The 27,629-nt window shown below is 38.5% G+C and overlaps 1 protein-coding gene across 3 annotated transcripts in view; it reads left to right on the top strand.

Annotated features, from left to right (window-relative positions):
- Nucleotides 1-5,382: 5,382 nt before the first annotated feature.
- morc2 (MORC family CW-type zinc finger 2) overlaps nt 5,383-27,629 on the top strand; it is a 50,285-nt gene continuing 28,038 nt past the window's right edge. Inside the window, exons 1-18 of one of the 3 annotated variants that reach the window (XM_048985681.1) lie at nt 5,383-5,592; nt 6,191-6,316; nt 7,467-7,520; nt 7,676-7,710; nt 12,713-12,781; nt 12,901-12,991; nt 13,099-13,207; nt 13,350-13,509; nt 15,653-15,764; nt 15,872-15,997; nt 21,368-21,447; nt 21,800-21,882; nt 21,969-22,054; nt 22,192-22,332; nt 22,498-22,652; nt 22,894-23,022; nt 23,153-23,258; nt 23,384-23,516. In XM_048985681.1, coding sequence (XP_048841638.1) covers nt 6,249-6,316; nt 7,467-7,520; nt 7,676-7,710; nt 12,713-12,781; nt 12,901-12,991; nt 13,099-13,207; nt 13,350-13,509; nt 15,653-15,764; nt 15,872-15,997; nt 21,368-21,447; nt 21,800-21,882; nt 21,969-22,054; nt 22,192-22,332; nt 22,498-22,652; nt 22,894-23,022; nt 23,153-23,258; nt 23,384-23,516 — 1,737 coding nt within the window. In that variant the 5' untranslated portion in view covers nt 5,383-5,592; nt 6,191-6,248. Of the gene's footprint in view, nt 5,641-6,190; nt 6,317-7,466; nt 7,521-7,675; nt 7,711-12,712; nt 12,782-12,900; nt 12,992-13,098; nt 13,208-13,349; nt 13,510-15,652; nt 15,765-15,871; nt 15,998-21,367; nt 21,448-21,799; nt 21,883-21,968; nt 22,055-22,191; nt 22,333-22,497; nt 22,653-22,893; nt 23,023-23,152; nt 23,259-23,383; nt 23,517-27,629 lie in introns of all 3 variants that reach the window. The other 2 variants (XM_048985671.1, XM_048985690.1) reach the window with 2 other exon arrangements.

The raw sequence follows: 27,629 nt of genomic DNA, 5'->3' as shown, positions 1-27,629 counted from the left end.
ATCCTTTACAATGGGAAGGTGAATCACTCCTTGCTACCAGCAAAGACAATTGTCTTTGAGACACTGCCACTGAAGAAGCCAAGTTGCTGGTCTGGTGAAGTTTTGCTGACAGACATGAACCCCTTGGACCATCTCAGTAAAAAACAACAAAAAAATACAGGCTGGCCTGGGGTAAAATAATGAGCCTCCTTGGTCTGGTGTAGGATGAACTGACAAAAGGAACACCCTGGAATATTTCCTTCAGTTCCACTGTATAGCTTCTGACAGCTTTCTGTTTCTACACCAACGGCCACTCTGTCCAAATCTGTGAATGGAGTAACCATGCATGCAACTACATACAATTTCCAGCAAGAGGAGCCTAGCATGATTGCACTAAAATTGGTTTTCATGTCATTGCAGGCATACATAGGTTTTGTAGGTGCAGTGGATAGAATGGTAATCCCGATTCATTCTCCCAGCCTCTTTAATCCCAACTGCACTGGTTGAAAAGTGTTCTCAGCCTAAAGATCCATGTGATATACAACTATCAACCAACAGACATTATGGCCAAGTGGCCTGGCAGTATACATGATGTTTATATCTGAACCAGGTCTGGAGCATGTCAGATAGCAAAAGATGTTGGTGGCAGGTGTCACGATCAGGGAATACCGGTGGCGGCGTACGGGCAGGAATCAGGCAAGACAGACCAGGTACGGGGAATATAGGGGATTTATTATAGAAACGAGGGTTAGGGAACATCTGACAGGGATCGACAACGAATCCACAATGACGGACAAGGGTAACAGGCAAGACCAGGACTTAAAACAGGACAAGACTAAGCAAAGTAATCAGACAAGGCTGGAAACAATCAGGGAAGCACACGTGGGTAATCAGGGGGCGTGGCACACATGAGGAGCGGACGAGCCGGGCATCACAGCAGGTTACTGGGAGATAGTAAGTATCATCCAGTGTTGAATCCTCAAACTGTGACTAAAGTTCAACACTGCACACCAAAGAACACACACTGTTGTAGAGCACAGTCTGGGCATGTGGAAGATGCTATTATGGTGCTTGCACAAGTGCTCGGGGGCTCTAAGATTTTCTCCAGAATGCTGAGTGCTGTTATTGTTGTGTGCTATGCTGCAATAATTATTTTATTTTTAAGTTTTGGCCATCTCCTCAATACATTTTGTAAGTCTTCTTTGAGAAGCGTTGCTTCCTTTTCCTATTTCTGTTTGCCATTGTTCTTCTTTTTTTTTTTTTTTTACAAGGAAGCCACATCACATTTTGAGCCAGTTTATATATTTTCGACTAATAAGAAATTTATCTGCAGTGGGTTGGGGCCCTGTCCCATGTTGTTCTTTGGACCCCCGTGGCCCTGCACAGGACAAGTAGATATAGAAATTGGGCGGATAGATGGATGGATGGAGGATAATTTATTTTGGTCAATCTTTTGTGCATTCATGTGTTTTGATAGATTTTTAGTTAGATTTTCTTTTCACATTTGCATATGTTTGACGACAATAATATATATTTGACCATTGAAATGCATGAAACTGATGTTCCTGTTAAAGTGTCTGTGGTTTTCTCATGAGGACACTGGCGAGGAGCCAACAAGCAACTACATTAAGTTCATTTCTTAAATCGAAGGGTTTTGGGAAACTCACAAAACTCAATTTTTCGTTATCTACAACGTTTATCTTGTTTGCTGAGCCACGCAATTCTTGCATGCTCTTAAGTAAAGAAAAAAAAGTGCACTTTTTTGCTTAAGCTTATTTTCCCATCAACTTAACTCTGATGCCTGCGTACGTTTATGCTTGATATGCACTTTGTGCAGTGAAACACCAAAATAAGAGCATATCACATGCACACTGCCACCAACTAAGAACTTTTAATTGCATTTTTCACTATGTGCTCGAGGGCTGATTCTCACACGCCTCTACATGGCCAAGTGCAATACTGCAGTGAACAGAAAGTCAAACATAAGTCAGTAACAAAATGAAACTTTTTACACAATACATCAAGAAAAGAAATGTCACATAATTTTTCTTGTGTCTCGGTGTAAGAATTGTATAATAGCTTATAGAAATATGTTACCATATACAAATATATCACCATTAGACTAGATTCAAGTGTCATCTGCCTTGTTAACATGTCTAGCAGGAAAATCAATTTGGCTAAATGACTGGTCGATTAAAAAATAATTCTTCCAATTAAAATAAAATTAAAATTCCAATTAATTCAAATTAACACTGAATGTTTTGTATGTTTCCAGATGGATCGTGAAATGCTCAGTTTTGAACCAATATGGGATGTGATTTGTCCTGTATTTTCATATACATACATGCACTTTAATCATACTCTACATACACTAGGTCAAGGGTGCCCAACAGAATTATCTGACCAGGACACTTGCCTAACTGCTAACCATTCTATGCTTAATGGTGCAGATGTGTGGGTTTTTAGTGAGAGTGACTAGCAATTGGTTTGAAATAATACATCACAGTCTATGCTGTAGCATCTAGGCTTATTTGGACTGCGCAGATCATGTTATTAAATTAGCAATTCATTCTAAACTTTCTGATGAGGGGAGAATACGTATAACTCAGAAGTGCGTAACTTTTAGCACCTCATGGGAGAACAGACCACTAAGATTGTTGTAAAGTACTGCTTACCTTTATGGACTTGATTCATATAACTTTTGCACAATTTCAATTGGTGGAAAATATCAACTCCACAGAAATGTTTTGTACGGTGAGGGTATAGAATATGGGTGGGAAAAAAATATTGATTTTATGATTAATTGCGATCCTAATTTTCACAATTCAATATCGATTCGCAAAATCCCAAGGTCAGTCTAGTTAATTTATGCCTTTCCCATGTGACTTTGAAAATATTTTCACTGAATTTTACTTGTATCGGTCTCCTTATCATATAGGTGGCATTACTTTTTCTCTCACCCATACAAGGGTTGAATAGTATTTTGTAATCGCCACCATGCTGCCATCTTGGTGCACTGACAGTCACAGAAATGGAGTGCCCGGAGTATGTGAATGCCGTCAAGCCAATTCAAGTAGGGTTTTATTCACATGCCAGTCATATTCAGTCCGCTGGTTATGTTGACACAAAAAACATTATATAAAAGAAAAATAAAGGGAATGTGAATGTAAAGAGAAAACATATTACTGGCTGTGACCTTCCGCCAGTTTTGAGAATATTGTTAGTTATCTGTTTTCTTCAAATGGTGTGGGTAACACTGAAGTAAAATGAAAGCAACTAAAAGTCTGGAGGCACATTTTTTTTTATTTCTGGCTGGGTACAAGAACTGCAGAGAGAAAAGTGTGGATGAACTATTTCAATGTATTCACAGGTAAGTATAATAAATCTTATGCTCATCATAATATATTGTTTTTCTCATCTTGTTTTCATCATGTAATGGTGACTTGATTATGTTGCTTTGTTCTGCAATATTAACACTACTGTTTGTGCCTGTTGTCATACTTTTAACAACAAATCTGGTTTGACAGGACATCTTTTAAACATAAAGAATTTCAACCCAATTGGACACTTGTGAATCAAAATCGAATTATGTTTGGCACATATTTTTAAGGTGCTTCTGAAATACAGCATGTGAGTTTCAGACTTCCCCGTTTTCATTTTTAGCTATTCTTTTCAGTCAGAAGTATTTTTTGTGCTTTGAAAGTTGCATGTTTGTTTTGTTTTTTTGGAACTATACCCATATGTTCCTCAAATCTAATAAATGGTATACAAGCCTTTGGTCTTTCTTTTATGGTTTTCAGAACTTGTTTTCAGTTACTTTGCATCTGTAATTGTGTTCCATTTAGAGCTTTTAAAAACAACTCTCCAAATATGTTATATAGTATTTTATATCTTATTCCAATCCGACTGATATTGAATTGGAATTAAATCAAATCGAATTGAACTGAATTGCTAGCTTGTGAAATGGAATGAAATCTAATCGAAGCATCTGTGCAAATTCCCAGCTATAGTGTAGAAAGGACTTTGACTTGGAAAAAAGACATTTAAGATAAATCTAAACATATACCACCTCAAGTACTGGCACAGAATACTTCGAAATGTAATGCATTTTTACTCCAGGAACACAATATATTTTCATTTAGATAATACACCAGTTAGAATGTAGACATGAATTTAAATAGTCAGGGTGTAATGTCACAAAATACTAAAATATTCCACAAACAAATTGATTCATAGTCAATCATTTTAAATTAATGAAAAGAAATTAATAATCTTTCTCCACGTGACCCTGACCAGGATAGAAGGTTAGAAGATGCATGGATAATAATCCTTAGCCCACCTCACAGAAAACATAAATCTACTTAAACTGCAATACAGGAAATATAATATATACAACATAAACAATATAATAAAGAAAGATTTTAAAGTAATTGACAGTTATTAAAGGCTGTTCCAAATTCATTCCTCAAAATATAGCAGGTTTGATCAATAGAAATATTTTGAAAATATTTTTGAAATTAGCAACATTGTTATTTTCAAAAACTTAGCAAAAAGACAAATAGTTCAAAAATGGGAGTATGTTGTTTTTAAGAGACTACTGAACACATGGCAGCCATTTCATGAGACAAATGAGAAAATTATACAACATGGCTGTTCATATCACAGGTCTGATGGAACTTTAAAGATTTTCGTCTCCCCATATCTATTTTATATTTCCGTAGCGTCAGTATATTATGGCATTGTAGAGCATGCCATTTTAACAAATAAATTGTCTGCTCAAGTTATGTCGAAATTACAAAACTGACAAAACTTCTAGGAATAAAAAAAATACATAACGTCCAAGTGTATGGCTACTTACCGCCTAGTCTTAGGCAAAATAAACATCACTTGAACACATTAATTAAGGTCTCTACATAAAAGAAACTCAGCACAGGTAACAGGAATATATCTTAAGATGCGTGTTTCCCGAACACAGTCTTAGAGTTGCTAGCTCTCATAAATCCTTTAATATTAGCGTCGTTTCTGTATATTATGTTAATGGGTCACCTCTTATAAGGAAAACAACGAAACGAACTGTCGATTGTCCACGCACTCCTTTCTTTGTTGGAGAATACGACCTGACATCATTACTTATAGAACAGCCCTTTATTAGTAGTAGTATTATTTGTAGTAGTAGTAATAATAATAATATTGAAAATAATAATAATAATGATGATAATAATAATTCTATTTCACGTTAAATTCGCGGTAACTTGCGTTATACTTACCTTAGCTACCCATTGCAAGAGTCACATGATCATTCTAGCGGCGCATTAAATCACATGACAGGAGTCTTGACGAATGGCAGCGCTATAAATTTATGTGGTGTTCCCTGATTGGCGTTCACCGACTCCTTAGAGGCGGATTCTCACTGTAACGCTACACTTTTGTTTCTTGCTCGAGCTTGCCTCCGCGGGTTTGCGAATGAGGTGTCGCAGTCGGAGATCTCTGCGGCCTTCGCAGTCGAGTAATACATAAAACGTCTTTCAAGGGAGTACCAATAAATACATTTGATATTGCTTGTTTCGAGGATTGACGTATACAAGAACTCGGAAATCCATGGCGGTTGAAACGGTTTGCTAAAGCAAAATATATATCCTGCCAATGCATCATGCTATACAGGTAGCTAGATGGCTATGAGAGCAACGGGAACCGAAAATGTGTGATGTGGGGGAGGAAGAAAGAATAGCTAGATAACTGGCGATGTCCTGTGGCTTTGTTCAATTTGCTCGCTACTTTTATATATTTGTACAAACATAACTATGGTTGCACAGAATTAAGAATTTGCAAACTATCCAGCTAAAGGAGCGTAGGGTTGAATGGGCCTCCCACGTGAGAAACGTTCCTCTGTCGTTCTGACTCCAGAGACTTCCATTAGCTCATTACATGTAGAACACCATCATCTCGACGCGCCTAGTGTTTCTGAACGGCAAGGGGCATTTATCTTTACATGGTTCGTTCAGTATAGTACTGTAAAAGCATGCCTAGGCGAGAATTCGTACAAGATAAAAAGACAGAATTCCGTTGCCTCAGTTATCCGGCTTGTATGTTTAATGCATTTAAAATGTTGTGTTTGCTGTAATACCTGCACTAATTTAAACAATTTTACGTTATTCTTGGTAATAATGTCTTGAAAATTAGTTGTTTTAACTTCACTTTCTGTGTTAAATAGCTTGTAGGAAGTCCAAGGAAAGGATCATAGAAGTTTTTAACAACCTGGAATTCTTGCAATGGCCTTCGCAAACTACAGCAGCTTAAACCGAGCACAGCTCACCTTCGAGTACCTCCACACAAACTCGTAAGTATCTGGTCAGAAGCGAATTCCATACACCTGTAGCATAAAGCCCAGGTTATCTGGAACAGGAAGGAATGCAGAAGTAGCATGTAATCTATAAAAACTGGAGTGTTACATTTATTTGTCAATTAGGTTAATTTGTTACCTTAACAGAGACTGTTAGTTGCCTCTTGATATATCAAATATATCAGCCAGATATTAGGAAGGAACATCTAATTAGTGATTTTTTTTAAAAAGTTCATTAGCATGTTTTCTTTTTTGTTATGAAAAAATTAATTGGTAAGTTTGTCATGTGAAACAAAGAGTACATTTTAGAAAAGGGTTATTGGAGTACATTCCTTTTAATGGAGATGGAAAATGGCATAACCAAAATATGGCTGTAAGTATTCATTGGTCTGTAATGAAAAATATTACGTTTTGCATATAACTGCATGAATGACCTGAACTGCACTAAGCAATATAATATAAATGTTAAATCCATTGATATGCACAATTTGAATGTTTTGCATAATTCAGCGAAGCATGACAGAGCTGCACAGTGAAAAAGCAAAATTAAAACTGAATGTCAGTTTTTGAACAGATGCAAACAAGATGTACAGATGCAACACGTCAAAAAATACCCTTAGAAGTCACTGGACCCAGTTAGTCTTAATAAAGTACACAGAAATGGATGTTAATTATTCAGGCACCTCTGGAAGACTTTCTTAAATTTGGGATCATCGGACACTCCTAGTTAGTAAAATAAATGTAAACGCTTCTTGATAGTTTTCCTATCTCTGCACATGCCTCACAGTTTGGACAAAATACTGTATCATCCTTTTGTATTACATGTTTTCATCAATTGCTCCACTATTTTATGATGAATAAATTGCTTGGTTTTAGTACACAGTTTGAAATTGGAGTATGATGGGATTTTTGCATAGTGGCAAACATTTAATGATATTACAGTATGTCATACCTTTGTGGAGATCTAACTTGAGGACACTTTTCCTTAAGTGGTTGTGTGTTATAGCTTTTACTGCTTATTGTTAGGTGCTTAATTTGTGTGTGTGTCAGTGATTTTTACATGGGTTGACTTTGTTTTAAATTTACCTAATAAGTTTTAGCAAAGAAGACCAAAATGATGGCTTAATTTCTTTTGATTTGCCTCTAGGACAACCCATGAGTTCTTGTTTGGAGCTCTGGCTGAACTGGTGGACAATGCAAGGTATCATCTTTTTTTATTATTAAAAGTGTCTGAATTGACTGCTTTTTTTACTGGAAGCCTTCTAAAATTAAGCAGCTGATAAGTTTAGCTGCCTCTTTTGGCTTATGCAGAGTCATATCTCAACACAATAGAATTTTATTGTTCTCTCTTTGCAGGGATGCCAATGCAACAAGAATTGACCTTTATACAGGTAAATACCAGAAAGTATTGCAGTGTTTCCCCTAGGTTTACAGCTTTGGGGGTGGGGGGAGACAGTGTTCATGGTGTTAATGTGTTTCTTTTAGTGACAGCAGTTAATATAACAACTGAACTAACCATCAGAACATTTCTGTTAAATAATATAATATAGATATTATACATGTCGCGCGCTCTCTGTCCGCTGGTGAGATTGTGCATACCTGTGTGCATGCATGTGTCTCTGCGCACGCATCGGGGCAGTACTCCGCCATGCGCAATACCGAGAGCAGAGGAGAATTGTAAACGCGCGACCTTGTAGAGACAAAAATGACAAGCTATTGTGTAAATAAGATAACATAAGGCTATTTAGTTTAACAAAAGAACAATGTACAGATCTTTTCTATAGGAAAAGTAGGCTTAAATGACTTCTGTTGTGATCTGGCGCTATATAGAAAATTAACTTGACCTTTCGGAGTGGTGGGAGGTGCCGTTGGGGGGGGCATGGTCCCCCCCTAATATAAGGATAGGGGAAACACTGTATTGTATACCCCGGATATCCCTGTGGAATATATGTGGTTTTGGGACTACTTTGTTGCCTCTACAGACACTTTGCTTGTTAAAATGGTAATTCAGAAAGTTGATGGGTCTTTTGAACTGGATCATTCAAAATTATTAAACTTTGAGGCTGATTTTCCCAAAATTTAAGCAGCACTGCTCAACATGAGCAAAGTGAAGGGTGAAAGCAAATGACAATTTTCATTGTGAATGTGATGTTGAATTGCTAAATTTTTTCATGCTTCACAAAAACATTATATGAATGACGATATACTCCTGATTTCCTGCACGAATCTTTTTCAGACTGGAAGTGTTCAAATTTTAAGCCACATCACCCCAATAATAATAAAAAACGGTATAGTGACATCTCGGAGTATTTTATAGATGTTTCAGTATTTGCAGAAGTTATAATGGTGAAGATCCTGACCTGATGAAATTTTGAGACAAGCTCCATCAAAACTGACACAGCCCCATAATGATAGCAAAGACAAGAGCACCCTGAACCCTTGATCTTTAGCATGATAATTAAAAAATTGGCTGATCTTTTCCGAACTTCGCAATTGCCCCAAAATTGATGCAGCAGTGCTTGTGTGGCAGTAAAGGAAGGAAATGGTAGCTGTATACAACACTTGGTCTCGTGAGTAGTTATTCTATATGTATTTTGCTGAACTTTTTCTAACTTTTCAAGCATGTTGTAGGGGTGGCAAATTGGGACTGATCAATTGCCCCAAAATAGAAGCAGAGCCACATAGGGATATTAAAAAAAGGATTCACCTAATTAGCGCCATCCATCCATTTTCCAAACCGCTTATCCTACTGGGTCGCGGGGGGTCCGGAGCCTATCCCGGAAGCAACGGGCACTAGGCAGGGAACAACCCAGGATGGGGGGCCAGCCCATCACAGGGCACACTCACACACCATTCACTCTCACACGCACACCTACGGGCAATTTAGCAACTCCAATTAGCCTCAGCATGTTTTTGGACTGTGGGGGGAAACCGGAGTACCCGGAGGAAACCCCACAACGACATGGGGAGAACATGCAAACTCTGCACACATGTGACCCAGGCGGAGACTCGAACCCGGGTCCCAGAGGTGTGAGGTAACAGTGCTAACCACTGCACCACCATGCCGCCCCCTAATTAGCGCCATAACTCAGAGAATTTGATAATAATCTTTATCTACCTTTGCAGGCACATTATGTGGGTAAAGAACTGGACTTACTCAGATTTTTGATACACATCGTAGCAAAATTGAAGCAACAATGCTTAGTAACCACAAAGAGAAGGATGAAATGATTAAAGGCTTATCTGTGTGAACTGGATCACTGTATCTGTAATTAATACTTCATAAACGCTGATCTTTGATGGATCCTTTTACTACTTCACAAAACCATTATATAGATGAAAATCTGCATTGAAAAATGTACACTTGACCAGACCAAACATTACCTCAAGTGGAATTGCAAAGACAGGACAGCCAAGGGTAAAAATAGAGCCTGCAGCCACCATCTTGTGGCTACAGTCATCTAAATTTTATTCTGTGTATCTTTTTGCAAACATCCCAGGAACATGGTACTGGTCAGTAATGCTAGAACTTTGGGACACAAGATTATTATAGAAAATTCAGAAAATAGTTCATATTGATTTTTCGTTGTTGAGCAAATTTAGCAGTCTAATAGCTAGTCATCAAAATGTATCGTGGGGAACTTTATTATGCGAGAATTTAATCGTCTTTTAAAAAAAAAATGGAGAGTATATACAGACGCTCCCCTGCTTACGAACGTTCAGCTTATGAACTTTTACACATACGATGGAAGAGGACTGTAAGTCCAAATTGACTTCGTTAGGCTCCCGTTTCCTGTCCGCAACAGCAATTTTTTTTTCTGCGTGCCAAATCTGCCTAGTACGACTGCCCGTTACTCAGATTTTGAGTTTTGCCAATAGGTGAGAGAGTCACTTGTTTGCTAATATTTCTTTTTTTTATGGGCAAGGAATTGGTATACTCCACCTCAGGGGTGCCCAGTCGATCTCAATTCTCAATCGGTCACGAAATGCATCGCAAGCGTCCATGTACTTGCGCACACGCGCAGATTTGTCAGTGTGCAACTAATCGTATACTGTAAACATTAAGTACGTAAATATGTCAGAAGCTAAAAGATCAAAAACATATTTTCATTCAGAGTGGGAAGTGGATTTTTTTTTACTCAAATTCAAAGTCCATATGTCTTATATGCAATGCCAGTGTGGCTTTACTGAAGAAGGACAATTCGGAGCAGCATTTCAAAATGATGCACAAAAGCTATGAGACCCGAGTTCCCTGCTAAAACATCCATCCGCAGCCGAAAAGTGCGGGAACTGAGAAGTCAGTCAGCAGCACAGCAGTCAGTTTTTACCTAGCTGCATCTTCCCAGTGCCAGCGGTTCCACTAAGGTAGAGAAATACATTTATCTAGACTTTTTCAATTTGGAGAATTTGTCTGAATTTGCTGTGTATGTGTTAACTATGTAGAAAGCCATTAGTTAGAGTAATTATAGAGTAAAAGAGTAATGGCTATGGCTCCCTATTTCAACTGGCAGATCTTGGCACACTGTCCACTCGAAAAGTAGATCTTGAGTTTAAAAAGGTTGGGCACCCCTACTCTTAAGTGAATGAGCCAAGAGGTTTAAAAAAAAAAAAAAAAGGACTTTGATTTGTAAATGCTTTTGTACTTGTTTTGGCTCATTCAGTTGTTTTGGCAAGTTGATGTAACTGCTCCCAGGGTGCTGAACACTGGCTGACCCTGTGCTTTGATACCAAACCTTTTGATACTCACCTTGTGGTGGGTGATAACGCCAAAATGTCATATCACAATATTTTGAAGAATAGAATTTCCAGCTGGTAATACAACAATTTTTGCACTTTGTCATTGGCTAGCTAAGTACCCAGCTATCAGCACATTATTGGTATGTAAAATATTTTGGCCAAATACTTAGCCAGTGATTGCATCTCGACATACTGTTTGCTACCATAATGAGCCAGTCTTTATTTTCCAGATATTGGCAGAAATTGAGAAGTCCAGCCACCCACCTCAAAAATTGATGTTTTACAGTCAATACATTCCACAGGGTGTTTAATAAAGTTTATGCATTGAAATGAATAATTTCTGACATGTCAATCGGGGTGTGCTACTGCTCCATACAGGCTGCAGACATATTCTGTGGTCCAGAATGTTCTCAGGGATGATTTTGGAATCACATGTGATTCAAGTACAAGTCAAAATAGAGTAAAAATTCACCTTACTGCATGACACGTCCATTCATGTGGACTCAAAACAGGACTTGAGTATAACATCTCTGGTATACTGTAAAAATACATATGCAAAATTGTCTGTGTCACAGATGATCTCAAATGATTGTTGGATGTGCTTTCAGTGACATACAGCAGACAGTCCTTGTCTCAGCTTCTCTCAAGTCTTTTGTGTAATTCAGAAACCAAAATGCTTATACTCTGCCTGTGTCAAGAAATATGTCATTGTGTGTTCTGAACCAAAAATGATGTAACCAAACAGCACATGACAAATGTGTACTGTTACAGCCTTAGTCAAAAATCAGTTGCCTGTTTTATTGACTGATATTGATGATTTGTGAAACTCAAGCAGCAAAAACACCAAATTTCTTGAAATAATGACGACAAGCCACCTACTTAAAATCACTTTGCGAGTGAGCTGTGTTCATGCACTAAAGTTACTTCTGGTCCTGAAGTTTTCCATTCCCAATCAAACATTAGCAGCCCTCTTATATTATGCATGAGTTTGTATATGATTAGACTCTGTATTTCCCTAACTCTTTCTGATTTTTATTTTGTTGTTTCAGTATTATACAGTTGGTTATCATTGTTGATTGGTTCTGTATCCCCCCCCACCCCCCATTTTCAGATGGTATGACTAGGATCCATTTTTTCCCCCACTCTTGGTGCCTGTTTTTGGGTTGTCCTTGAAGTATGATGCACCACAGAGGGACATTTTAGATCCAGAAAGTAAACATCCAGATCAAGATTTTTTTCAACCTATTGGTCTAGATTTTTACATTCTGGATGTGAAATGTCTACCTCTACAATGTGGAGTATTGTTTTGATCCCATTTGTTCTGTTTGGTATTGGAAAGGAAGTGTGTGCATGTTGTGGTAGATATTTGTGCTGGTGAAATCGATGTCTGATGCTAGTTGTCTGTGTCTGTGTATTTCTAACGCCTGTAAAAAAAAAAAAAGGCACAAAAATTGTCCCAGCATCTTTACCATACATAGCTACACAACCATTCTGCCATGGCTCAGCTCTAGACTGAACTGAATTTTTGTGCTACTAAATTTGTGAAACAATATCAGCAGACTTTATCATTCAGCCAGTATGTCCAGTCTGCCAAGCCACACTTGGTACCTTTAGGTAACCCGTTTTTGCTTGTTTTGTTCTGCTGGTATGATTCAGAGAAGAGACCTGACCTCAGAGGTGGTTTCATGCTGTGTTTTCTTGATGATGGGACTGGAATGGATCCAAGTGAGTATGTTATGGAGAAAATCAAAGTATATGTACTGTCTTGAACATATTACTGAGATCTGTATGACACATATTTTTGCACCATACATTGTGTTTTCTGTTGTATTCTGTCTTTTCAGATGAAGCTAGACATGTCATCCAATTTGGGAAATCTAGCAAGCGATCCCCGGAGTCCACACACATTGGCCAGTACGGCAATGGTCTGAAATCGTAAGTCTTTGTTGTTCCTTTGTATGAAGGAATTGGGTCTACTGAAGGTACCCAGATTCATGAAGCAATAATCTTTCAAAGTAACTAAAAATAACCATATCCCTTAGGGGCTCTATGAGAATTGGAAAAGACTTCATTCTTTTCACAAAGAAAGAGGACATGTTAACCTGCCTCTTTCTGTCTCGAACTTTTCATGAAGAAGAGGGCTTGGATGAGGTAAGATCTTACATAATTGTAATTTTGCATCTGCATGTAACCATCATCTTTGCTACCTTCCATCATAAATATCCGAGTAGTACTTTTGCCAAGACTTTTCTTGGGTTGCTGAAATAGCAGTCTCCCTCTTGCTGATTCCCAGGTTATTGTGCCTCTCCCAACGTGGGACAGCACAAGCATGCAGCCCGTCACACAGGACCCAGAAAAGTTTGCCATTGAGACAGAGCTGATCTACAAATACTCGCCTTTCAAAACGGAAGCTGAGGTCATGGAGCAGTTCAAGAAAATCGAAGGAGTATCTGGTTTGTCCTCTTTATGTTGGCCAGGATGGGGTACAGTTCATTCGTAAATATTATTATAGATATCTGTATTTGGATGACAAATTCTGATTTCAAAATCTGGATTTGTTAACTTCATATTTTATAAACATGTTTAACTGCATTTGTGCAATGTACTACTGTACTGAGTAGGGATGGGTGTCGAGAACCGGTTCCGATTTGGAACCAGTTCTTATTGTTGCGAAGAACCGGAATCATACACCTCTGATTACTCTAACGATTCTTCTTGACTTTTCTTGCTGCGTGAAATAACATCACATGCCACATTATGGAGCGAAGGAAGCGGTCTAGGGCATGGCTGCATTTTACAAAGAAGGACAACCACTGTGCAGTGTGCAACCAATGCGAAGCAGTTGTCACCTCCTACCGGTGGTAACACTAGTAATATGCTTAAGCATTTAAGCTGTCAACACAAGATTACATTTAAAGATTGCCATGTTTTCGCCACTCCGCCGAGTGCAAGCTCCATGGTCTCCATAGTCATGGTTAGCTAACTACGTAAGGAATAATTGACGACGGGCCGTTGAATTATTAGAAAATAATGCACACCCGAGGTGGTAATGCGGCCACAACGCGAAGCGGAGTCATTTTAAAGCTGGCAATGGAGGCTTGAGCCGTTGATAGCAGACTAATGCAGTTAATAATGAAGTTATTAGAAAGAGAGCGAGAGAGACAGAGACACAGATAAATAGAAACAGAGAGAGAGAGCTTGTATGAATTAGGCTCCCTCTGTGTGTCCCTCAACAGTGTTCTGAAGCACCGTCTCTAAACTGTAAGTCTGCTTTAAGATGCAGCGCTGTTATTACCTCGCTAGTGAGAAATGTCATGTGTAGCCTTTAAGTTGGTACACTAGGCTAACTAATACTGCTGCAGCCCAGTTGTTGAAAGTTTCATATTCACTGTAAATATTAAAATTTACTTTCGGAAAATCGTCTGTCATGTTGTTGTTTTTGTTAGTCCTGTGTGCTGTATAGGTACTGTGTGCTAATTTCCGTTATTACAGTTAACTATGCGAAGTGATATGGAACTGTAATGCGGTCAAGAGAGCTACCTGGAACTACGTTCACCGTGCGTTTCTCTAAAAATAATTGCACACCTCAGAACGTTCGTCAGCCAATCAGATTCAAGCATTCAACGGTCCCGTAGTATAAGGTGCCTTAACCTACAGGCATATTTTCTGAAACATAAACGAATTATGTAGTTCGTTTGTTTCATCCATTTTAGAAGATGACATGCAGGGTCGCAGTGATAACTCCTCTGAGGCAGCAATCGCGTCATGCCCGGAAAAATGAAATCCGTTCATGCTAGCTTTCCAGGCAGCGAAATGTAATGAGGAGAGGGTGAACGAGTGCCACCGGGCTGTGACAAAGTTTGTGGTTAAAGGTCTGCATCCTTTCACCACAGTAGAGCAAAAAGCTTTTCGGTACTTACTGGTAGTGAAATGCTTTCATTAGTTTTGTATGTCAGTACATTGTAAAGCAGATGTGTAATATTAATCTAGGGTGTTGTCCGCTTTAGGTGCATTAGTAAGTTTAATATGTTTAGGTGTTAAGACGATGACCTGATTTTGTGGTAATTTGCCTGTGTGTTTGTTATTACAGTGTTATAAATATTTTTAATTTGTTTAATTATTGTTCGTATCATGCTACAGCTAATACAACAGCTGCTTTTGGTGCAGGAAACTGCATAGGACTATTTTTTCTTAATAAATATGTAGCTAACCAGCTCTAATTACCCTGTCCACAAAATTATAATCAGTGATAAATATATATTTGTTTATTTTACAGTGATTAGGAATTTATAAGGGAATTGATAAAGAACCGGATCGATAAGAATCGATGATGGCACGACATCTAAAATTTAACGATTCCCATCCTTGGTACTGAGCTTGGGTTCCTCCAAGCTCAGTACTAAGGATGGGAATCGTTAAATTTTAACGAAGGGGACCTGCATTTTACCAAAAATTTGCAATTTTCCTTTTGCAACAGTGAACTAAAGAAATATTCAATTTAGACTTTCATTTAGTTGTTACCCATATTAGATTTCAAATTTTTTATTATTTTTTTTTAAACTTGAACCCATAAGTGTGTCACTGTTGTCTGTTCAGGGACCCTGGTTATTATCTACAACCTGAAGTTGATGGATACCCGGGAGCCTGAGCTGGATGTTGAAACAGATCGCCAGGACATCCTCATGGCTGGGACGCCACCAGAGGGAGTGTGAGTGTGTGTCTGTTGTTTGAGAGTTTCCTTAGGCTAAGGGAAGAGCAATATATTTGTGATTTGTTGACCCATGGCCATCTTTATCGTACTCTGGTCTAACACAGAAAACCGGAGCGTCGCTCCTTCAGAGCCTATGCAGCTGTCCTCTATATCGACCCCAGGATGAGAATCTTCATACAAGGTCACAAAGTGCGCACTAAGAGGCTCTCCTGCTGCCTCTATAAGCCAAGGTAAGGTTTAGTTAGCTTAATTTTACATTGAAATGCTGTGAACGTGTGTTTTTATATGAAACATGATTTTATCAATTAATCAGTGACGTGATCAGCAGAGTTGCGGTACTCAAGTTCGGGCATATGAATGGACTTGGCCGTTTTGATATTAGCTTCACTCTTTGTTGGACATTGTGCACTTGCCCGCTCATGCCCTCATCATCTCTGCCATGTCAGCAGTTATCCAGTTTGCGTGCATGAACCATATGTAGTTTTTGTGTAAGATATCTAGTAAAAAGGAATCATCATATGGAATGCATATATTGCAAAAAATTCGTAATAGAGATGGTCACTTTTTTTTTTCTTCAAATGTCTATAGAAATTGGATACATAAGGACAGGTACATAGACTAATGTGAACCAATGTTAATTTTGACAGCGTTCATTGATTTAGTCTGTTTAGTATTTTTGATGAAAATAGGGGGTGGTGTTTGGCTCAGCTGGCTAAGCCTCTGTGTCTGTGATCGGAAGTTTTCAGTTTGTGCCTCGGCAGAATAGTGACACATCCGTGTGGGTCCTTGAGCAAGGCCCTTAACCCCCTGTTTCGGTGGTGCTTCATACTGACTGACCCTGTGCTATTACCCCCAAGGTTGCTCTAGACTGTATATACAGCCGTGGAAAAAAAATAGACCACTCTGTTTAAAATAAAATAAAAAAATCAGCATTTTTAAATCCTGGCTTAATCAAACTTCTGGCAGAAGGCTACATTGACAAGCAGAATGCTTCCACGTTCAAAATTTCTAAGACAGCAGTAGACAAGAATAAAGTGAAGCAGGAGACACTAGTGGTGTGCGATACTACAAGATTTATTGAACTGATGGCAAATAAATACAGGGCTAGTATCACCGATATCGATACTTTTTAATAACTAAGGTGGATGCATCATCAAATTGCTAAAGCTGAATTTCTTTTCATTATCTTTAAATGTTTCTGTGATTTTCTTTTTTAATTAGTTAAAACCCAGGACAGTATTTGGGCAAATTTTATAAGTAAAAAAAATAATTTATTATAAAACATAAGTAACACAAAATGTTTTTTCTTAGACAAAACTGCACAAAATTAGAGAACCGGCTTCGAAATAAAAATAAAAAATTAGTTAACATACAATAAACAAAGTACAATAAATACAATTAAGTGTAAACATGCTCAAAGAAATATGCCCCACCCCCTGTGTAGAACAGATTAAAGGTTTTTGTTCAGGAACAGTTTCATGTTCACACTTTTCGGTTTTATCGCCCTTCGCCTGGTACTTAGTAACTGACCTGCCTTTGAAATAATCCTCTCATTTTACACAGACAACCACAGTGCATTCTGGAGAGAGATTGAAATAAAAGTTTCGATGTGTGTGTATATATATATATATATATATATATATATATATATATATATATATATATATATATATATATATATATATATATATATATATATATATATATATATATATATATAATGCCCTTTTGGCATTCTGTGGCATATTACACAATGATGTTTTGGGGCTTGAAAGTGGTCTGGGTGCTGACAGAGGACACATACTCTCAAGCCCCCCCCCCCCCCGCAGTCCAGTACTTCTGAATTATTTTCTAATTTTGTTTAGCAATAACAGGAATGGTGGATGACAGCACAAATTCTTGCCCCTCCTCCACAGTTTCAATCCTCCCGGTTTAAGATTAAATATACTGGGAGAAACCAGTTTAAATGTATGGAGAAACTTTGGCTTTCAAAATTTAAACAGTAAAGAGGAGTTGGGCATGAGCTGTGCTGTATGCACAATTTGTCCTGTGAAAGTTAAGTATTGTGGTAATACGACAAACATACTGGCGCACATTGCTGGATGTCACCCCCTGATAGATAACACAGCAGAGAAGCGTAAAAGCTCAGTGTAGTTCCATGACAGCAATAATTGTAGCATTGTTTGAATACTGCCTTTGGTTTTGCTGATGGCTATGCCTGGGGACATTTGATTAACGGAGTCAGTTTAGGCTTGGGTAGCATCTAATTTTTCATACCATTATGCTGTTCAGACATTGTGATGTAATTTTTTTTTAACTTGCAGAGTAAAGCTGCCGACAAGGAGGTCCTCAATGATGAATTTTGCCAATAAAGTCCCAAAAATGAATATGTATCATGCCTTTGGTCTGACTTTAAGTCAACAGTGCGTTCAGTAGCTGACCATATTCAGTTAATCTCTCTTCCTTAAGGGAGTAATGATCGTGTGATTGATCTGAGAATGGAATAAAGCCTGCATTTTTTCACACATAGAAGTCTTAACCTGCTGAATCAGACACCACATTTTGTCTAAACCAGTGGTTGTCAACTGGTGTGGCTTTAGGACCCACCATCACCCCTTAATCACAAGTCGTGACCCAAAATGTTCAACTTCAGTAACTGTTTTTAACAGACTCAGCAGTGCTTATCAGAGAATCCTCACTCATTGAAAATATGACAACCAATAATGTACTATGGAAAAAATTCAGTTTTTTCATTAGCCTTTTTTTTTTACAGAAATTTAATAGTGAAATTCAAAAGGATTCAAGTATACCAAATTACATTTTCTTCTGATTACTTTATCAGTAGGTAAATACTGAAAGCATTGTGCTTTGAAGAAAATTAAGCAACACTCACTTCAACCTTAGGTGTAACACTGACACTTTAGACCAGAGTTTGGAGGAATTAATGGGAGAACTGGGCATGTTTTTTGCTCCTGACAAGAGTTTCAAAGTCTGAAGTTACAGTAGACAAAGCAATTCTGAGGTCATGCTCAAAGTCCAGTCTTTTCTTCAGCTTAACCATTGCTGAGAAGCCACACACAGAGATAAGTAGTGCTGAATGGTAGCAGGATTTTTACTGCTCAAGTGGCAAGACAAGGATACTCGCTCATCACAGTGCTGCACCAAAACTGGGAGAGACTTACCTCCATGAATTTCTTTTTTAGCGTACGGTCACGTGATTACTCCACCAGCTGACTCTCTTCATTGCTTGGCAAGGTGACGCTTTCCATGTTGATTCCAAATGGGTCACGTATCCAGTCCTCATTCCTCTGTTTCTCAAGAAAGTGGTCATTAAATCGCTCTAGAAGTTTATTCGGCTGTTATGATCGTTTTCTTCATTACATTTTTTTCTGCCACGTCCAGTGACAGAAATTGGGGAACATATCCAGTCGGTTTTTAAAAACATGATTTATCCGCAAGGAGATCTTTTTTTTTTTTTTTTGAAAGCATTGAATTTGTCATACTGTTCAAAAATGTTGGGCCCCCCGCCTCTGCACAGACGCATTTAATGTTGAAATACATCAGCGAGGTAAGCAACGTGTGCGAGCCACACACTGTTGCTAAACAGATTGACTAGAGGCGAATTGTTCTGAGTAAGAAAAGCTGCGATTTTAGTTCGTAGTTCATAAAAACGGGATACTACCTTTCCCCTTGAAAGCCAGCGTACCTCAGCATGATACAACACATGCTCATGCACATGTACATGCTCACTACCAAGATCTTGGCACAGTTTCTGAAAACACCGGGTGTTCTTTGCACTGCATTGAATGTAGTTTACCACTTGCATGACATCTTTTAATTTTCCATGAAGAACTGGTACCATATCCTTTGCTGTCAGAGCCTCCCGATTGCATTCAGAGCTTTCTCAAGTAGTATTCTCACGACCCCAGAGTTTTTTCCTCTCATGGAAGCAGCGCCATCAGTTATGATACCGACACACACGTCTCAACTTAGGCCAACTGAATTCAAATACAAATCCACAGAGCTGAAAATGTCCTCTGCAGTTGTTGTAGTAGGGAGCTCTCTTGTGCAGAGAAATTGTTCCTGTAAGTCCTTGTCCCACTCATGTCTCACGTAAACGAGTAAAACTGCTTTGTGTCTGGATTCATCCATTTATAAGGCAAAATGACCACTTGCCTTAATGCAAGCTGTGGTCTGTTGTTTGTCATCTGACATGTCTTCAATTCGCCTACCGGTAGTGTCATTTGGCAGAGGTATAGTTTTTAGTTTATCCGCTGTGGATTGATCCAACATCTCTGACGATGTCCGTAGTTGCTGGTAAGATTAGGTCCTCTGCAGTGGTGTGAGGCTTTAACTTTGCTATACGATGTTACCAGGTAAGATGCATGGAGTGCCTGTTCTTGCTTCAAGCACAAAAAAGTAAGAGTTTTGTGATGTCATCAGGTCTTGAAATCGTCTTCTGAAGTACTCAACAGGTTCATCTTTGAGAGAATGGTGTTGTTTCCAAATGCCGCTTCAGTTTTGACAGGCTCATGCTTTCACATGCCAACACCTTACTACACAAAACACACTGAGGTTTTTGTCCTTTGTCGTCAATATAAGAAAATCCATATCTGATATATTCTGTGTCGTACTTGCGTTTCACAATACTCAATTAGCATATGTAAACAAAGTTTGCTGGTCTGCATCTATGGTGTGAAATGGCGGTTGTCAACTCGCATTACAGGGCATTATCACCACCTCCTGTTAAGGAGTATGAACAGACGACACTGTTAATTTTTTCTCAACTTTTTTTGCCCAGACAAAGGCCTGCAACCAACTTTTGGATCATGACCCACCAGTTAAGAATCACTGGTCTAAACCCATTAAACATTCAGTGTAGCTACACACTATCTACATGCTTAAATTAAGTTATTGGGGCATAAAATTACTGATGTTATGCTTGCTAGTTGTAGCTACTAGCTAGGTAGTTGTAAAAATCTCATCATGCATCTCATCAAGCATTTTTAAAGCATAAAATGCTCACAGTACTTTTCAGAAAAGCAAGATGTGCAAAGAGTTCTAATTATAATAGATACCATAGTGTTGCGTAGTTGTGCAATTATCTTTAGTTATATTGTGTATTTCTTTAATAAACAGTTTGTTAAATAAAATAACCCTTTAAAGGAATTGTTTTATGCATTTGGTTTCAGAATGAATTTTAAGTGCATTTAGCAGGAGACGGTTTTGTTATAGTGAAACTGCAGTGGAAATGTTTTATGTGATTTATTCTTCTACTGGAACCCATGCATCCTGGGAAAAACCCTAGATGGTGCGGCAACCCAACACTGGGCACGCTTGCATACCATCTACTCACACATGCGCACCTTTGGGCAGTTTTGTAACTCCAATTAGCCTCAGCATGTTTTTGGACTATGGGGGAGACCAGAGTACCTGGAGGAAACCCCATGACAACCCAGGGAGAACATGCAAACTCCGCACATGGAACCCTGACATAGACATGAACCCTGTTCCCAGAGTTGTGAGGCAACAGTGCAAACCATTGCACCACTGTGTCGCCCCCATATGTTTTTAAACTTACAGGTATTTCTTCTTAACAGAGTTTACAAATACAGCTCCACGCGCTTCAAAACCCGGGCAGAACAAGAGGTGAAGAAGGCAGACCATCTTGCTAAAATATGTAGGTATACTATGAAGTCTTGTCAGATGTTTGGTTTTTTTTTTTTTTTTCCAGTTGTTTCTCATTTTGAGTTGAATTTTTCTTTTAACCTAAAAGTGGCATTTTTAAATGTGTTTATAATAAATAAATAAGGTATGTGGCCTATGATATACTAGCTCTTTATCCTGTTGGTTCCTGTTCAATAAACTCACCGGCTGCACTTTCGCAATTTTCTTTTGCTACGATTATGACTTTTCTGTGATTAAGTACTTTTCAGTTTTATTATGGAAAATTAAAATTTTTTGTATAATGCATTGATACATAAGACGCTTTATAACTTAAAACATGACATAAAGGTATCAATTATCTCTAGCTGAAGAAAAGGCGAGGGAAGCAGAGAGCAAAAGCCTCGCTCTGGAGCTGAAGTTGGGAGATGACCTCTCCCGGGAAGCTCGCGTAAGATGTCATCCTGTGATAGCTGCATACCATAGAGTGTCTGGGGTCTCTGCCATGGAACTGAAGGCAGGCCCTTTTTCTTTCAGGCTATGTTCCGCAAGGCTCAGGAATCAGCCATGATGTTACGTCAGGAGGCAGACATGAAGAGGAAAATCTTGGAGACCAAACAGAAGTGAGTCATCAGTGATGCGACCTTCCATCAGTCGTACCACACTCTGTTTAAACACTTTACTGTTCTGTAGCTACCATATTTTCTTGTTAGTTCACTCTTTAGCCCCAATGTTTCCTAATACTTCTTGTTTCTTCCAGAGCCCTGAAAGAGCCCAAGGAACTGAACTTTATTTTTGGGGTGAACATTGAGCAACGAGATCTGGATGGCATGTTCATTTATAACTGCAGTCGCCTCATCAAGATGTATGAGAAAGTGGGGCCGCAGCTCGAGGGAGGCATGTGAGTGGGCCTGTGTGGGCATGCTGCTGAGAGAACCTCACATCCATCAAAATAATGCAATTAAGTTACATTTTATTTTTTAATTTAATGTCCAGTCTTTTCTGACTAGGATTTGGGTGGTAACGCTAAGTGTTTGGTAATGGAGAATGGCTTGGTTGATGGCAGGGCTTGTGGTGGAGTTGTGGGTGTGGTTGATGTTCCTTACCTGGTCCTTGAGCCTACACACAACAAGCAAGACTTTGCGGATGCCAAGGAGTACAGGCATCTGCTGAAGGCCATGGGTGACCACCTGGCCCAGTACTGGAAAGATGTTGCAATTGGTGAGAGTAATGTGTATCTTTTTATTCTTTTTGGCATGGTAAATGAGTATTACTTTTATAGTTGATTAGAAAAAAAAACCTGCAAAGGCTAAACTTAGGCTGCTGTTTTCATATGACCTTTTGGTTGATTACATTCTATTGGGGTAGTTGTAAAGATGAGCAATGTTTCATAATCTCAGCTCTCAAACAGTTCTTGCAATTTATTCGCTGTGGTGCTGCTGTGTTGCTTTGCTTTCTCTAGCACAAAAGGGCATTGTCAAATTCTGGGACGAATTTGGCTACCTTTCGGCCAACTGGAATCAGCCCCCTTCCAATGATCTGCGATATAAGAGGCGGCGTGCCATGGAGATTCCTGTCACCATTCAGTGTGGTAAGTGAAGCCTACTGTGCCGTTGTTTGAAAACCTTTTTGTCACATACCAGGTGACATGAAGGTATCAGGAATTTTAATATAGACTAAAAGCCAGAAATTTTAAGTTTTTGCCATGTCTGTCTTAACAGACAAATGCCTGAAGTGGCGTACGCTTCCCTTCCAATTGGATGCTGTGGACAAGCGGTACCCTGACAGCTGGGTCTGTTTGATGAATCCAGATAGCACCCAGGACAGGTAATTAATTTTACTGAAAACCAGTCTTGGATTGCTGTAGGTCCTGTTTAGCATGAGCTAAATGAAGTATGTGATATATGAAGTATATGTAGTGCAGCTGTAACTTCAGTTTCCATTCCATTTAGGTGTGATGCTCCAGAGCAGAAGCAGAACCTACCAGTTGGGGTGATGCGCAAGGACACCAAGTCGGTGGAAGATAAGCAGAGGGAAATAACCGAAAAGATCAGGCAGCACCAGGAGAAGCTGGAGACGCTGCAGGTTAGCAAGTGGCGCTAGAATATCTTTTCATTAAATGAATGGTGCTTCAGTCAATAACACTGAGTGGTCGATGAATGATGGAATGATATTGGGATGCGACTAATCCAATATCACAGTTTCACACTCCATTTTGTCTCTCAATGGATCATAACTGCATCCCAAAGGACATTTTCTTATCTTTGGATTTTGACCTGGACCTGAACATATGATGTGATCTTTAGTGTTAGTTATAGTGCAATGTAGTGCAATAATTTCTAGACGATTTTGACAATTTATGGTGACTAGTTGCAATTGTATCCGCGATAAAGGTTTCAGAATTATCACAATAATCACAATGCAGCACGACTTAACACTACAGGGCTCCAGACTTACTTTTTGCATTGGTTTCACTTGTGTGCCTGACTTTTTCCTTTAGGTGCTCCGCCACAAAATTTAGGTGCGCTCAGATTTTTCACAGTACTACGATAATACATTTTAAGGGTTATGTTTTTGTCATTTTCCAAACACATTGATAGTTGTGTAAATGATTAAAGAGGAATAAAGGTGCACGTACATGTTTGTCATTTGAATCAGCACAAACAAATCATCTAACTTCATTATTTTAAAACAAAACTTAAGTGCCGATGTTTAAATTGCTTGACACACTGAAAATTTCAAAAACTCAGTTGACTCAAAAGTGTGTTCTGCTCCCATATAAGAAAAAGCTTTGGTTTGCTGCTACCTGACACTGAAATGCCGCTGGGGGAGGGACCCACTTTGGTGGTCACACTTGTCATGACACTGGATGTGTTTCTTCGACCAGTGTACATTTTCGCTGTACATTTTATAAATGTTTTGAAGGTGTTTTTATTTTAAAAATGACTTACATTTAGCTTGATAGTATGACATGACATGTTTTATTAGATTTTTAATGTCTGTTAATGCGTGCTGCTGCTACTGAGCTAAACAGGTGTACATCAACAAATGTTGCAATAAGGCATTTCTTCATTATTCAGAATATTAACATTTAGCTTGGCAATGTAACCTACATAGTTTTATTAGATTGTAACGTATATTTAGCTCAATAATAGCAGCAACTATTTACATCAAAAAAAGACAACCACGGTGGCTCTGAAAGCTCAGAGCACATTAACATTAACACAATGCAAAAACATTAAGAACGCAAAACAAAAAGACGATTGAAAAACATCAAGACAGAAAATTAAGCAAATTTAATTTTTAAATGTGGTGTTTCCTTACTGTGTTGTGTTTTCTTATTTATGTGTTCTAATGTGTTGTGGTTTTCAAAACAGAAGTCCTCTGTGCCACAGAGGGCAGTATTGAACTCTGGATATCGTGCCTCTGACACCAATATCTATGGTAGCTGTTTAGTGTTGACGGGCTACACTTAGCCACAAGTGAAAATAGGTTTTAGATTTAGATCATGAACAGAAAAAACCTTTACATAATGTTTTGAGAGCAGGGTCATAAACGAACAAAAAAAGTCTGTGGCATATGGAACATACAGAAGAGGATAATGCAGTTCCCCCAAGTCACTATTACTGTATCTACATAACTAACTTCATAATCGGGCCATTAAAAACACAAGCAAAAATTCATCATGTTATCACATGTAAATGTAGCCATAGTTAGCTAAAAAATGGACATTGCTATTGAATGAGGGTGTTTTAGCAACTTACCTAGCTGGCACCAGGCAACTGTATGTACCTGTATGTGTAAGTTGCTAACAGAAGGTTTTTGGAAGTGCATCATAGTTTGATTGTAGCTGTGATTCTGTGCAACACCAGTACCAAAGCTTTCATGTTGCTTAGAACCAGGAAGGAGTACTTTTGATTTTTATTCAGAATCTTTAATAGACACTTAATTTTAACACATGATAAATCGATATAAACAGTTTTGTCGTCCTCTATCTTGTTTTGAAAATGTATGGATTATACCACAAATCCCTAACCGTCCATCTACTATTCTCTAGCGTAATACTGTACAACCTTGATCAGCGGGTCAAATACTGCCCCTGTGGCACAAAACACTTCCATTTTGGAAACTGGAACACATTAACCCTCTGGAGTCGTCGGCATAGTCCGCGATGCCGCGTATCTTTCTCGCGTAATTCAATTCATGACTCGCTAAAATCGTATTGTATAAACATGAAAAAAAAATGCTGACTAAATCCTTAATCTGTCTTATTTTCAAAACGGCAATTGTCGGAAATATAAACGTTTTTAAAATTAGGTTACATCGGCAAAAAATAAACCATGTCATCTTTCTTTGTTTTACCTGCATCGGGGGCGTGTAGTGTCGCCCTCACCTGAAGATTTCCATTTGCATTCTAAATAGCCGCATTTTCGCATATTCATATCGCATTCACATGGTAATTAGATGAACAACACAACAGTGAAACGTGATCCAGATACATCCCCATCAGTGCCATAAAAGGGGGGGGGGGATGTGGCCAGGTGTGAATGGATCATGCATACACATGAAAGTTGCTATATATTCAATGAAAGGAGCCCAGAAATAGTGACATGAGTTAGGTTTTTCTTTTTTATTTATCCAATTCAATGTTGCAACTACACCATTTAGTCATCTTCATGTAGCCAAGACGTTGGTGATCAGATATCTGGGATGCATGATCAAAACAAACTGACACCATTACTTACTATGTATTTATTAAAATGTTTCTTCAAGAGTTCCAAACTGCATTTTGCAATGTCTGTACTTTGATGTCAAATTACAAACTTCACATAAATCTGACATATTTACAAAGTACACTAAGATTAAGATGAGTGTAATGCCAAATCAAATATATAAGAATTTATTTGCCATGAATTAAGTTTGATATTGAGTGAAATGTATGACCATGCCCCAGTCAGTGAGTGTTTCCTACCCTTAGACCCCAGAGGGTTAAGAGAATACATTGCATTTAACATTTAAATTTGCTTAATTTTTCATGTTTTTGTGTTATGCCGTTTAATTTTGTATTAATGTCAACATAATCTGGGCTTTCAGGGCCACTATAGACAATGATTTAGAAAGTTTTTAAAAAGGTATGTCTGGATTATGTGTAATGTAATTTAAGCCTAGGTCTGTGTTAAATGCATACAATGGTAAAGCAAAATCCCTAATATTTTATCACGGTAATTATAATCCTGAGGTTAAGCGAACATGCTGCTACAAACTCAATATATGGTTATAATAAATATGTATATACTAAATGTATATTAATGTAATAAATCATGTCGAATATACTATCAAGTTAAATGTAAATGATTTTATAATTAATAAAAACATACATTTTTTAAAAATATAAATAAGGTACAGTTTCAAAAACACTGGTCTAAAGTAATGAAGACCCACCTGTTCTCTGCCTTTGGCTCTGACCCGGGGGGAGAGGGGAAAAAAAGATAACCCTGTGAAATGTTAGGCGCACCAGTGAGACCGAGGAAAAAATAGTCGCACTTGAGTTTTTTTTTTTTTTGGTCGCATGTGAAACCAAATTAGAACCCTGTACTATTATTATAACAACAGAACAAAGTGGCATGCACCAATCATGCACTGCCTGCATGTTCAGCGGCAGGTGTGAAACAAAGCAATTTCAGCCTGCATGAAATTTCAGCACTGTCTGTATATTTTACTACTTTCTTTTTATTCATCACAGTCCTCTTAATGAGTAGATGTTGAATTAAAAACTTAATTGATGTTTTCTAATCAGTTAACTTGGTAATTGGTAAAAACATAGAAAATAATTTGGTTTGTAAACAAAAATCAAACAATAATCCATCTATCCATCTTCCAAACCGCTTATCCTACTGGGTCGCGGGGGGTCCGGAGCCTATCCCGGAAGCAATGGGCACGAGGCAGGGAACAACCCAGGAGGGGGGTCACCCCATCGCAGGGCACACTCGCACACCATTCACTGTCGCACACCTACGGACAATTTAGCAACTCCAATTAGCCTCAGCATGTTTTTGGACTGTGGGGGGAAACCGGAGTACCCAGAGGAAACCCCACGATGACATGGGGAGAACATGCAAACTCCACACACATGTAACCCAGGCGGAGACTTGAACCCGGGTCCCAGAGGTGTGAGGCAACAGCGCTAACCACTGCGCC

This window comes from Brienomyrus brachyistius, chromosome 2 (assembly GCF_023856365.1).
Source record: "Brienomyrus brachyistius isolate T26 chromosome 2, BBRACH_0.4, whole genome shotgun sequence".
In the NCBI taxonomy this organism is placed as follows: Eukaryota; Metazoa; Chordata; class Actinopteri; order Osteoglossiformes; family Mormyridae; genus Brienomyrus; species Brienomyrus brachyistius.
The sequence above is the reverse complement of the archived record's forward strand: the minus strand, read 5'-3'. Positions and strand labels throughout refer to the sequence as shown.